At 47.4% G+C, this 13,187-nt stretch overlaps 1 protein-coding gene across 1 annotated transcript in view; it reads right to left on the reverse strand.

Annotated features, from left to right (window-relative positions):
- The window catches only part of LOC132381205 (voltage-dependent L-type calcium channel subunit alpha-1S-like), a 381,429-nt gene that overhangs the window by 311,593 nt on the left and 56,649 nt on the right, over positions 1 to 13,187 (reverse strand). The window contains exon 5 of the mRNA XM_059950504.1: positions 7,738 to 7,890. Coding sequence (XP_059806487.1) covers positions 7,738 to 7,890 — 153 coding nt within the window. The remainder of the gene's footprint in view (positions 1 to 7,737; positions 7,891 to 13,187) is intronic.

Raw genomic sequence — 13,187 nt, forward strand, 5'->3', positions numbered from 1 at the left:
GGTACGGGATGAGGGCTGGTACAGGTACTGTATGTACGGTACGGGACGAGGACTGGTACAGGTACCGGATGTACTGTACGGGATGAGGGATGGTACACGTACCGGATGTATGGTACGGGATGAGGGCTGGTACAGGTACTGTATGTACGGTACGGGACGAGGGCTGGTACAGGTACTGTATGTACGGTACAGGATGAGGGCTGGTACAGGTACTGTATGTACGGTGTGGGACGAGGGCTGGTACAGGTACCGGATGTACGGTGTGGGACGAGGGCTGGTACAGGTACTGTATGTACGGTACAGGATGAGGGCTGGTACAGGTACTGTATGTACGGTACGGGACGAGGACTGGTACAGGTACTGTATGTACGGTACGGGACGAGGGCTGGTACAGGTACTGTATGTACGGTACGGGATGAGGTTTGGTACAGGTACTGTATGTACGGTACGGGACGAGGGCTGGTACAGGTACTGTATGTACGGTACGGGATGAGGGCTGGTACAGGTACTGTATGTACGGTACGGGACGAGGGCTGGTACAGGTACCGGATGTACGGTACGGGACGAGGGCTGGTACAGGTACCGGATGTATGGTACGGGACAAGGGCTGGTACAGGTACCGGATGTACGGTACGGGACGAGGGCTGGTACAGGTACCGGATGTACGGTACGGGACGAGGGCTGGTACAGGTACCGGATGTATGGTACGGGACGAGGGCTGGTACAGGTACCGGATGTACGGTACGGGACGAGGGCTGGTACAGGTACCGTATGTACGGTACGGGACGAGGGCTGGTACAGGTACCGTATGTACGGTGTGGGACGAGGGCTGGTACAGGTACTGTATGTACGGTATGGGACGAGGGCTGGTACAGGTACCGGATGTATGGTACGGGACGAGGGCTGGTACAGGTACCGGATGTATGGTACGGGACGAGGGCTGGTACAGGTACCGGATGTATGGTACGGGACGAGGGCTGGTACAGGTACCGTATGTACGGTATGGGACGAGGGCTGGTACAGGTACCGGATGTATGGTACGGGACGAGGGCTGGTACAGGTACCGTATGTACGGTATGGGACGAGGGCTGGTACAGTTACCGGATGTATGGTACGGGATGAGGTTTGGTACAGGTACTGTATGTACGGTACGGGACGAGGACTGGTACAGGTACTGTATGTACGGTACGGGACGAGGGCTGGTACAGGTACTGTATGTACAGTACGGGATAAGGGCTGGTACAGGTACTGTATGTACGGTACGGGATGAGGACTGGTACAGGTACTGTATGGGACGAGGGCTGGTACAGGTACTGTATGTACGGTACGGGATGAGGGCTGGTACAGGTACTGTATGTACGGTGTGGGACGAGGGCTGGTACAGGTACCGGATGTACGGTGTGGGACGAGGGCTGGTACAGGTACCGGATGTACGGTACGGGATGAGGGCTGGTACAGAAACCCGATGAGGGGCACTGTTACAGTACGAGGGCTGGTACAGGTACCGGATGTACGGCACGGGACGAGGGCTGGTACAGGTACTGTATGTACGGTGTGGGACAAGGGCTGGTACAGGAACCCGATGAGGGGCACTGTTACGGTACGAGGGCTGGTACAGGTACCGGATGTATGTTACGGTATGAGGGCTGGTACAGGTACCGGATGTATGTTACGGTACGAGGGCTGGTACAGGTACCGGATGTACGGTACGGGATGAGGGCTGGTACAGAAACCCGATGAGGGGCACTGTTACAGTACGAGGGCTGGTACAGGTACTGTATGTACGGTATGGGACGAGGGCTGATACAGGTACTGTAAGTACGGTACGGGATGAGGGCTGGTACAGGTACTGTATGTACGGTACGGGACGAGGACTGGTACAGGTACCGGATGTACTGTACGGGATGAGGGATGGTACACGTACCGGATGTATGGTACGGGATGAGGGCTGGTACAGGTACTGTATGTACGGTACGGGACGAGGGCTGGTACAGGTACTGTATGTACGGTACAGGATGAGGGCTGGTACAGGTACTGTATGTACGGTGTGGGACGAGTGCTGGTACAGGTACCGGATGTACGGTGTGGGACGAGGGCTGGTACAGGTACTGTATGTACGGTACGGGATGAGGGCTGGTACAGGTACTGTATGTACGGTACGGGACGAGGACTGGTACAGGTACTGTATGTACGGTACGGGACGAGGGCTGGTACAGGTACTGTATGTACGGTACGGGACGAGGGCTGGTACAGGTACTGTATGTACGGTACGGGACGAGGGCTGGTACAGGTACCGGATGTACGGTACGGGATGAGGGCTGGTACAGGTACCGGATGTATGGTACGGGACGAGGGCTGGTACAGGTACCGTATGTACGGTACGGGACGAGGACTGGTACAGGTACTGTATGTACGGTACGGGACGAGGACTGGTACAGGTACTGTATGTACGGTATGGGACGAGGGCTGATACAGGTACCGGATGTACGGTACGGGATGAGGGCTGGTACAGAAACCCGATGAGGGGCACTGTTACAGTACGAGGGCTGGTACAGGTACCGGATGTACGGCACGGGACGAGGGCTGGTACAGGTACTGTATGTACGGTGTGGGACAAGGGCTGGTACAGGAACCCGATGAGGGGCACTGTTACGGTACGAGGGCTGGTACAGGTACCGGATGTATGTTACGGTATGAGGGCTGGTACAGGTACCGGATGTATGTTACGGTATGAGGGCTGGTACAGGTACCGGATGTATGTTACGGTACGAGGGCTGGTACAGGTACCGGATGTACGGTACGGGATGAGGGCTGGTACAGAAACCCGATGAGGGGCACTGTTACAGTACGAGGGCTGGTACAGGTACTGTATGTACGGTATGGGACGAGGGCTGATACAGGTACTGTAAGTACGGTACGGGATGAGGGCTGGTACAGGTACTGTATGTACTGTACGGGATGAGGGATGGTACACGTACCGGATGTATGGTACGGGATGAGGGCTGGTACAGGTACTGTATGTACGGTACGGGACGAGGGCTGGTACAGGTACTGTATGTACGGTACAGGATGAGGGCTGGTACAGGTACTGTATGTACGGTACGGGACGAGGGCTGGTACAGGTACCGGATGTACGGTACGGGATGAGGGCTGGTACAGGTACCGGATGTATGGTACGGGACGAGGGCTGGTACAGGTACCATATGTACGGTACGGGACGAGGACTGGTACAGGTACTGTATGTACGGTACGGGACGAGGACTGGTACAGGTACTGTATGTACGGTATGGGACGAGGGCTGGTACAGGTACCGGATGTATGGTATGGGACGAGGGCTGGTACAGGTACCGGATGTATGGTACGGGACGAGGGCTGGTACAGGTACCGTATGTACGATATGGGACGAGGGCTGGTACAGGTACCGGATGTATGGTACGGGATGAGGTTTGGTACAGGTACTGTATGTACGGTACGGGACGAGGACTGGTACAGGTACCGGATGTACTGTACGGGATGAGGGATGGTACAGGTACCGGATGTATGGTACGGGATGAGGGCTGGTACAGGTACTGTATGTACGGTACGGGACGAGGGCTGGTACAGGTACTGTATGTACGGTACGGGATGAGGGCTGGTACAGGTACTGTATGTACGGTTCGGGACGAGGGCTGGTACAGGTACTGTATGAGGACTGGTACAGGTACTGTATGTACGGTATGGGACGAGGGCTGGTACAGGTACTGTATGTACGGTACGGGATGAGTGCTGGTACAGGTACTGTATGTACGGTGTGGGACGAGGGCTGGTACAGGTACCGGATGTACGGTGTGGGACGAGGGCTGGTACAGGTACCGGATGTACGGTGTGGGACGAGGGCTGGTACAGGAACCCGATGAGGGGCACTGTTACGGTACGAGGGCTGGTACAGGTACCGGATGTATGGTACGGGACGAGGGCTGCAGATGGACCGTGGAGAAAATTCTGATTGGTTGCTTCAACATTTGATATGTAGAATCAGAAACAGGTGCAGAAAGTCGTAAACTCAGCCAGCCCCAACACAGGTATTAAACTCTCGAACATCCAGTACACCCTCAAAAGGCATTGCCTCTGAAAGGCGGCATCTAGGACCCCCATCACATCATCTCATTGCTCCTATCGAGGTAGAGATACAGGAACCTGAAGACACATCATCTCATTGCTCCTATCGAGGTAGAGATACAGGAACCTGAAGACACACACTCAATATTTCAGGAACAGCTTCTTCAACCCACATACACCACCTCAGCTCTTTGTTACTTCCCTCTCTTTTGGCATTACTTTTGTAATTTAATTTTCTTGTTTAAATATACAGTACTTATATACATTGCACTTTACTGCTGCTGCAAAACAACAAATTTCGTGAGATATGCCAGTGCTAGTTAACCCGATTCTGATTTGAAAACCTTTCACCCACCTTGGTTACAGACACCTATCTAGGTCTGCTTTACACACATTCCAAACCTGACCTCGTGCACCATATCCGCTACACACCCATCAAGCAGCCAGTACAACAGCCGACCCCTGCTGACCTTTGATGAGCACCTGAGCTCCGTCCGCCAAAAACGGAATACCCTGGCAGACAACCACTTCACTTCCCATCCCCAATCCTGTTCTGACATATCAGTCCATGGCTTTCTTTCTTGTCGTGACGAGGCCACCGTCAGGATGGAGGAGCAACCTAATTCTGTAGATGTCATCTCCAACCTGATGGCATGAACATCGATTTCTCCTTCTGATCATTTTTCCCCTCCCCGTTTCCTCTTCTTCTGCCACTTAGCTCTTCACCTCACCTGCTCATCACCTCCTCGTGATGCCACTAGAGCTAGATAGCAGACTTTAGCAAAGTGCAGGTTGACCATTCCCCACGACACATTCATATTTCTGGGACAGCACATAATGGATGATTTCACCTGGTCCCTCAACACAAACTCTTTATTCAAGGAAGCACAGCAGCATCTCCACCTGCTGTTAAGATTGAGGTGAGCGAGGCTCCCCCTCCCCATTCTAACCAACTTTTACAGGAGTAATTTGGAGTGTCCTGACCAGCTTCATCAACAGGAATTGAAAGGCATCTGACAACGAGACCGTACAAAGGGTTGCCAGGACTGCTGAAAGGATCGTTAGAGTCTCTCTTCCACCCATTAGAAATTTTTATCAGGGGCACTGTGGATACAGGGTTCTTAGTACTGTCAGTGTTCCCCCCCATCTGTCCAATGATCAACCCACCTCCACACTATCAGTGTTGTAGGATTAGGGCAAGAACAGTTCGAATTGGAAACAGCTTCTTCTCCCAGGTCATAAGACGACTGAACTCCCTGCCACCATCCAAGTCTCATCACTTATGAAGCACCAATATCATTATAGACAATAGACAATAGACAATAGGTGCAGAAGTAGACCATTCGGCCCCTCGAGTCTGCACCGCCATTCTGAGATCATTATACTGTTTACTTTTTAACTCATGTTGTGCTAAATGTGCTTCTTGAATGTATTTACTATTTGTTAATTTATTTGTGGTAATATAACTTCATATAACCATATATAAACCATGTAACAATCACAGCACGGAAACAGGCCATCTCGGCCCTCCTAGTCCATGCCGAACTCTTAATCTCACCTAGTCCCACCTATCCGCACTCAGCCCATAACCCTCCACTCCTTTCCTGTCCATATACCTATCCAATTTTACCTTAAATGACACAACTGAACTGGCCTCTACTACTTCTACAGGAAGCTCATGTGTTGTGTGAGAGCAGTATATACTGTGTTGTGCACCTTGGTCTGCAGGAACGTTGTTTCGTTTAGCGGTATACGTGCGTACAGTTGAATGATGATCAACTTGAACCTGAATGTGTGATTCTTATTAGTACAGAGAGCCTGTGTGTGTGCGAGAGAGTGCAAGAAGGAATGTGAGAGTGAGTGAAGGGGCAAGGGAGGGAGTAAAGGTGAGAGTTAAAGAGGAAGGGGTGAGGAATTGAGAGAATCTATATATGCAGATCTGTGCATGTTGCTGTGTCTGTGTGTGAGAGTGAGTGAGTGTGTGTGTGTGCGCGCGCGCGCGCACGTGCGTTTCTGTACATGCATGAGTGAGTGTGAATGTGAGTCTTTCTGTATATGTGTGAGTAAGTGTGTGTGTGTTTCTGTACATAGAAACATAGAAGGCATACAGCACAATACAGGTCCTTCGGCCCACAAAGCTGTTCCGAACATGTCCATACCTAGGCTTTATACATAGCCCTCTATTTTTCTAAGCTCCATATAGCCAATCCAGGAGTCTCTTAAAAGACCCTATCATTTCCGCCTCCACCACCATTGCCGGCAGCCCATTCCACGCACTCACCACTCTCTGCGTAAAAAAACTTACCCCTGACATCTCCTCTCTACCTACTCCCAAGCACCTTAAAACTATACCGCTCGTGCTAGCCATTTCAGCCCACACAATCAATGCCTCTCATTATCTTGTACACTGCTATTAGGTCACCTCTCATCACCTGTCACTCCAAGGAGAAAAGGCCAAGTTCACTCAACCTATTCTCAAAAGGCATGCTCCCCAATCCAGGCAACATCCTTGTAAATCTCCTCTGCACCCTTTCTATGGCTTCCACATCCTTTCTGTAGTGAGATGACCAGAACTGAGCACAGTACTCCAAGTGGGGCCTGACCAGGGTCCTATATAGCTGCAATATTACCTCTCAGCTCATCCCACGATCGATGAAGGCCAATGCACCATATGCCTTCTTAACCACAGAGAACCTGCGTAGCAACTTTGAGTGTTCTATGGACTTGGACCCCAAGATCCCTCTGATCCTCCACACTGCCAAGAGTCTTACCATTAATACTATATTCTGCCATCATACTTGACCTACCAAAATGAATCACCTCACGCTTATCTGGGTTGAACTCCATCTGCTACTTCTCAGCCCAGTTTTGCATCCTATCAATGTCCCTCTGTAACCTCTGACAACCCTCCACACTATCCACAACACCCCCAACCTTTGTGTCCTCAGCAAATTTACTAACCCATCCCTCCACTTCCTCATCCAGGTCACTTATAAAAATCACAAAGAGTAAGGATCCCAGAACAGATCCCTGAGGCACCCCACTGGTCACCAACCTCCATGCAGAATATGACCCGTCTACAATCACCTTTTGTCTCTGTGGACAAACCAGTTCTGGATCCACAAAGCAATGTCCCCTTGGATCCCATGCCTCCTTACTTTCTCAATAAGCCTTGTGTGAGTGAGTGTGTGTGTGTGTGTTTCTGTACGTGTATCAGCTACCCCGCAGAGTGTTATACGGCCAGCTACATCATGGTTGACGCTCAGCTGGAGGGCTGAAGAAGTGCTGTAAAGATCAGATGAAGAATGCTTTAAGGAAGTGCAAGATCAGACCTGAGGATGTTGCTGCTGACCGTAACATTTGGCGACAGCTGCGTAGGGACAGGGTTCGTATTATGCAGATGGAAAGGACAACCAGAAGATAGCAGAAGAGAGCCAGGAGAAATGCAGCTATGGTTGCCACCACTATCACATATACATATACCGCCTGCAATAGAACTTGTGGGTCCAGGATAGGACTGTATAGTCATCAAAGATCTCACCGTTAAAGAAGAGGACGTCGTTATCGGATTCTGATGGACAACCAAAGAAGACATGTGTGAATGTGGGTGTGTTGGTTTGCACCATTGTCGCTTTATACCTGTTCCAGTGAAGTAACATGTCTTATGCATCTTGCCCATGAAGAGCTCAAGGCCAATGATAGCATAGATGATGATCATGAAGAGGACAAGCAGAGCGATATGCAGGAGAGGAACCATCGCCCTGATGATCGAGTTTAACACCACCTGTAAACCTGAACACAGACAATAATGAGTCCACATGCAAACTCACCCTCTTCTCAAAGACAAAACTCAAAATCAAAGTCCATATACTGTATGTTACAATACACTACCTTGAGATTCATTTCTGGCAGGAAAATAAAGTACAGTAGAAATTACAAAAACAATACATAAACTATATTGTTTACATAATATACATAAACAATGACTGACAAACATACAATGTGCAAAAGAAGGCCATTTGTGCAAATAAAAAATGAATAATACTGAGAAAAAGAGTTCTGGAATGGTTGAAGGTGAGTCTGTAGGTTGCAGTGAAATCAGAGTTGAGGTGAGTGAAGTTACCTATACTGGTTCTGAAGCCTGATGGCTGAGGGGTAGTAACTGTTCTATTCTGATTAGTCCTACCAAAATGTAGCACCTCACACTTCTCAGCATTGAACTCCATCTGCTATCTTTCAGCCCACTCTTCTAACTGGCCTAAATCTCTCTGCAAACGTTGAAAATCAACTTCATTATCCACAACGCCACCTATCTTAGTATCATCTGCATACTTACTAATCCAATTTACCACCCCATCATCCAGATCGTTAATGTATATGATAAACATCATTGGACCCAGGACAGATCCCTGAGCCACACCACTAGTCACCGGCCTCCAACCTGACAAACAGTTATCTACCACTACTCTCTGGCATCTCTCATCCAGCCACTGTTGAATCCATTTTACTACTTCAATATTAATACCTAACAATTGAACATTCCTAACTAACCTTCTGTGCAACCTTGTCAAGGGCCTTACTGAAGTCCAAATAGACAACATCCACTGCTTTACCCTCATCAACTTTCCTCGTAACCTCTTCAAAAAATTCAGTAAGATTTGTCAAACATGACCTTCCACGCACAAATCCATGTTGACTATTCCTTATCAGCCCTGTCTATCCAGATAATTATATTTACCATCTCTAAGAATAATTTCCATTAATTTACCCACCACTGAAGTCAAACTGACAGGCCTATAATTGCTAGGTTTACTCTTAGAACCCTTTTTAAATAATGGAACACATGAGCAATAAGCCAATCCTCTGGCACCATCCCCATTTCCAAAGACATTTGAAATATTTCTGTCACAGCCCCTGCTATTTCTACACCAACTTCCCTCAAGGTCCTAGGGAACATCCTGACAGGATCCGGAAACTTATCCACTTTTTATATTCTTTAAAAGTGCCAGTACTTCTTCCTCTTTAATCGACAGTTTCCATAACTTCCCTATTTGTTTCCCTTACCTTACACAATTCAATATCCTTCTCCTTAGTGAATACCAAAGAAAAAAATTGTTCAATATCTCCGCCATCTCTTTTGGCTGCACACATAGCTGTCCAATCTGATTCTCTAAGGGACCAATTTTATCCCTCACTATCCTTTTGCTATTAATATAACTGTAGAAACCCTTGTATCTTCTTTTAGCTTTTCTAATTTCTTTCTTAAGATTCTTCTTAAATTCTTCATATTCCTCGAGCACCTCATTTACTCCATGCTGCCTATATTTATTGTAGATATCTCTCTTTTTCCTAACCAAGTTCCAATATCCCTTGAAAGCCACAGCTCTCTCAAACTTTTAACTATAAACAGATGTGGTCTTAAAGAAGGCTTTTGGTGCATTGGCCTTCATAAATCAAAGTGCTAAGTACAGGTAATGGGATGTCATATTGTAGTTCTACAAGACACTGATGAAGTCTAATTTGGAGTATTGTGTGCAGTTTTGGTCATCCACCTACATGAAAGATGGAAATAAAATCGAAAGAGTACAGAGAAAAATTTCAAGGATGCTGCCAGGGCTGGAGGACCTGAATTAACCAGGAAAGACTGAATAGGTAAGAAGGTTTTCCCAAGGACATAGAAGATTGAGAGGAGATTTGATTGAGATATACAAAATTATGAGGGACACAGATAGGGTAAATACAAGCAGGGTTTTTCTACTGAGGTGGGGTGGAACAACAACCAGAGGTCTTGGGTTAAGGGTGAAAGGTGAAAAGTTTAAGAGGAACATGAGGGGAAACTTCTTCACTCAGAGGTAGTGAGAGTGTGGAATGAGTTGCCAGCACAAGTGGTGGATGCAGGTTTGATTTCAACATTCAGGAGAAGTTTGTATAGATACATGGCTGGGAGGGATATGGAGGGCAATGGTCTGGGAGCATTTTGATAGGACTAGGCAGTTTAAATGGATCAGCACAGACTAGATGGGCCAAAGTGCCTGTTTCTATGCTGTCATTTTCTCTATAAACAAATCTTAGCCCAAAAGACAAGCAGAAACTTTTGAGGCCTGGTGGGCAGAGCCCTGAATCTACGAATGTCTGTAAGTCCACTGGGAAATTCAAAGGCCGAATCTCTGCAAGTCCACTGGGGAATTCAGAGGCCCAATCTCTGAGTCCGCTGGGAAATTCAAAGGCCGAATCTCTGCAAGTCCACTGGGGAATTCAGAGGCCCAATCGCTGGGAAATTCAAAGGCCGAATCTCTGCAAGTCCACTGGGGAATTCAGAGGCCCGATATCTGTAATTCCACTGGAGAAGTCAAAGGCCCATTGTCTGTGAGTCTGATGGAGACTGAAGGCCAAAGATGGCCTGTTCTGTCACTAGAGGTCTGTGTACATGTCAGACATCCCATCTCTCCTGGGAGTCTCCCGCATATTGATAGTGGCTCCGTGTCGCACTCAAATTATATACAATATCCTGGAAATCAATTTTTTTTAGAGATAGAGATAGAGATAATCCTGATTGGTCTCTCTTTGTGCTAAGTAGACCAATCAGTTTTCTCTGTGGGCGGGCTTTACAGTTCACCTCTCTCCCTCTTTCATTGTCCATCAGTTCAGTTTAGTGCCCTGCAGCGCCATGGCAAAGTGTTCCAAAAAAAAACGTACTTCACCCCAGACTGCACTACAGTGTACCCCTTCCTAACAGGGGTCAAAAATAGAGACAGTGTTGCTCGCTGCACTGTTTGCAACAGTGACTTTTCTATTGCTCATGGTGGGTTAAATGACTGTAAAAGACATGTTGAGGTGAGTTTAACAGGTGTGATTCATTCATTAGCATAGCTAATGTTATTTAAACTAGCTGGCCAGCTGCTAAGGAGCTACTCTATTGATGTCCTACGTGATGAGATCAAACTCCCTGTAGACTTGCTTAAAGTTGTAATAGAATAAAAAAACAACTCCATGATGATATAAGTACATATTTTAATGTCACATTTTCTGCATAAGACAATATAATAAGGATACACCCTGTGCTTTTATTTCTTTTAGGAACCACAACATATTAGGAAGGCTAAGCGCAGGGAAGGCTGCTCAAGAATTTCACAGTTCTTTTCAGCAGAAATCCAAAGTCTGACCGAGAAGGTCACGAGAGCTGAGGTGTATTTTACACCTTTCATCGTTGAGCATAACCTGCCATTCCAGGTGCGTATGCACACAGGCAAGCTATTCAGGAAAATATTTCCTGATTCAGAAACAGCAAAAAACCATGCCTACTATAAACACCAGGACAGCAGCTATTCTGAACATGCCACTGGAACCTGAATGTTCAGATGATCTGTACAAATTCATCCGGATAAAAAAAAAGTGTTTTGATTGATGAAAGCAACGATATCATGTGTGAGAAGGAACTGTGGGAGGAACTGAGAAGGAACTCATTCCCTAACTCCTGTTAGGTCAGGTGACGGACGTATGTGTTGGGGAGCACTTCGGGTCCAGTGATCACAATATCATTAGTTTCAATATGATTATGGAGAAGGATAGGACTGGACCCAGGGTTGAGATTTTTGATTGGAGAAAGGCTAACTTTGAGGAGATGGGAAAGAATTTAGAAGGAGTGGATTGGGACAAATTGTTTTATGGGAAGGATGTAATAGAGAAATGGAGGTCATTTAAAGGTGAAATTTTGAGGGTACAGAATCTTTATGTTCCTGTTAGGTTGAAAGGAAAGGTTAAAAGTTTGAGAGAGCCATGGTTTTCAAGGGATATTGGAAACTTGGTTTGGAAAAAGAGAGAGATCTACAATAAACATAGGCAGCATGGAGTAAATGAGGTGCTCGAGGAATATAAAGAATGTAAAAAGAATCTTAAGAAAGAAATTAGAAAAGCTTAAAGAAGATACGAGGTTGCTTTGGCAAGTAAGGTGAAAATAAATCCGAAGGGTTTCTACAGTTATATTAATAGCAAAAGGATAGTGAGGGATAAAATTGGTCCCTTAGAGAATCAGAGTGGTCAGCTATGTGTGGAGCCAAAAGAGACGGGGGAGATTTTGAACAACTTATTTTCTTCGGTATTCACTAAGGAGAAGGATATTGAATTGTGTAAGGTAAGGGAAACAAGTAGGGAAGTTATGGAAACTATGACAATTAAAGAGGAGGAAGTACTGCCGCTTTTAAGGAATCTCCGGGTCCTGACAGGATATTCCCTAGGACCTTGAGAGAAGTTGGTGTAGAAATAGCAGGGGCTCTGACAGAAATATTTCAAATGTCATTAGAAACGGGGATGGTGCCGGAGGATTGGCGTATTGCTCATGTGCTGCAACACACAGCTCGAACTTCGCCAATGACACGACCGTGGTGGGTCTCATCAGCAAGAACAATGAGTCAGCTTACAGAGAGGAGGTGCAGCGGCTAACAGACTGGTGCAGAGCCAACAACCTGTCTCTTAATGTGAACAAAACAAAAGAGATGGTTGTTGACTTCAGGAGGGCACGGAGCCACCACTCCCCGCTGAACATCGAAAGCTCCTTGGTAGAGATTGTAAAGAGCACCAAATTTCTTGGTGCTCACCTGGCGGAAAATCTCACCTGGTCCCTCAACACCAGCTCCATAGCAAAGAAAGCCCAGCAGCGTCTCTACTTTTTGCGAAGGCTGAGGGAAGTCCATCTCCCACCCCCCATCCTCATCACATTCTACAGGGGTTGTATTGAGAGCATCCTGAGCAGCTGCATCACTGCCTGGTTCAGAAATTGCACCATCTGGGATCGCAAGACCCTGCAGCGGATAGTGAGATCAGCTGAAAAGATCATCAGGGTCTCTCTTCCCACCATGACGGACATTTACACTACACACTGCATCCACAAAGGAAACAGCGTTATGAAGGACCCCATGCACCCTTCATACCCCTCTTCTCCCTCCTGCCATCTGGGAAAAGGCTCCGAAGCATTCGGGCTCTCACGACCAGACTATGTAACAGTTTCTTCTCCCAAGCTATCAGACTCCTCAATCCCCGAAGCCTGGACTGACACCTTGCCCTACTGTCCTGTTTATTATTTATTGTAATGC

The sequence above is a fragment of the Hypanus sabinus genome, chromosome 25, assembly GCF_030144855.1.
Source record: "Hypanus sabinus isolate sHypSab1 chromosome 25, sHypSab1.hap1, whole genome shotgun sequence".
Taxonomy (NCBI): domain Eukaryota; kingdom Metazoa; phylum Chordata; class Chondrichthyes; order Myliobatiformes; family Dasyatidae; genus Hypanus; species Hypanus sabinus.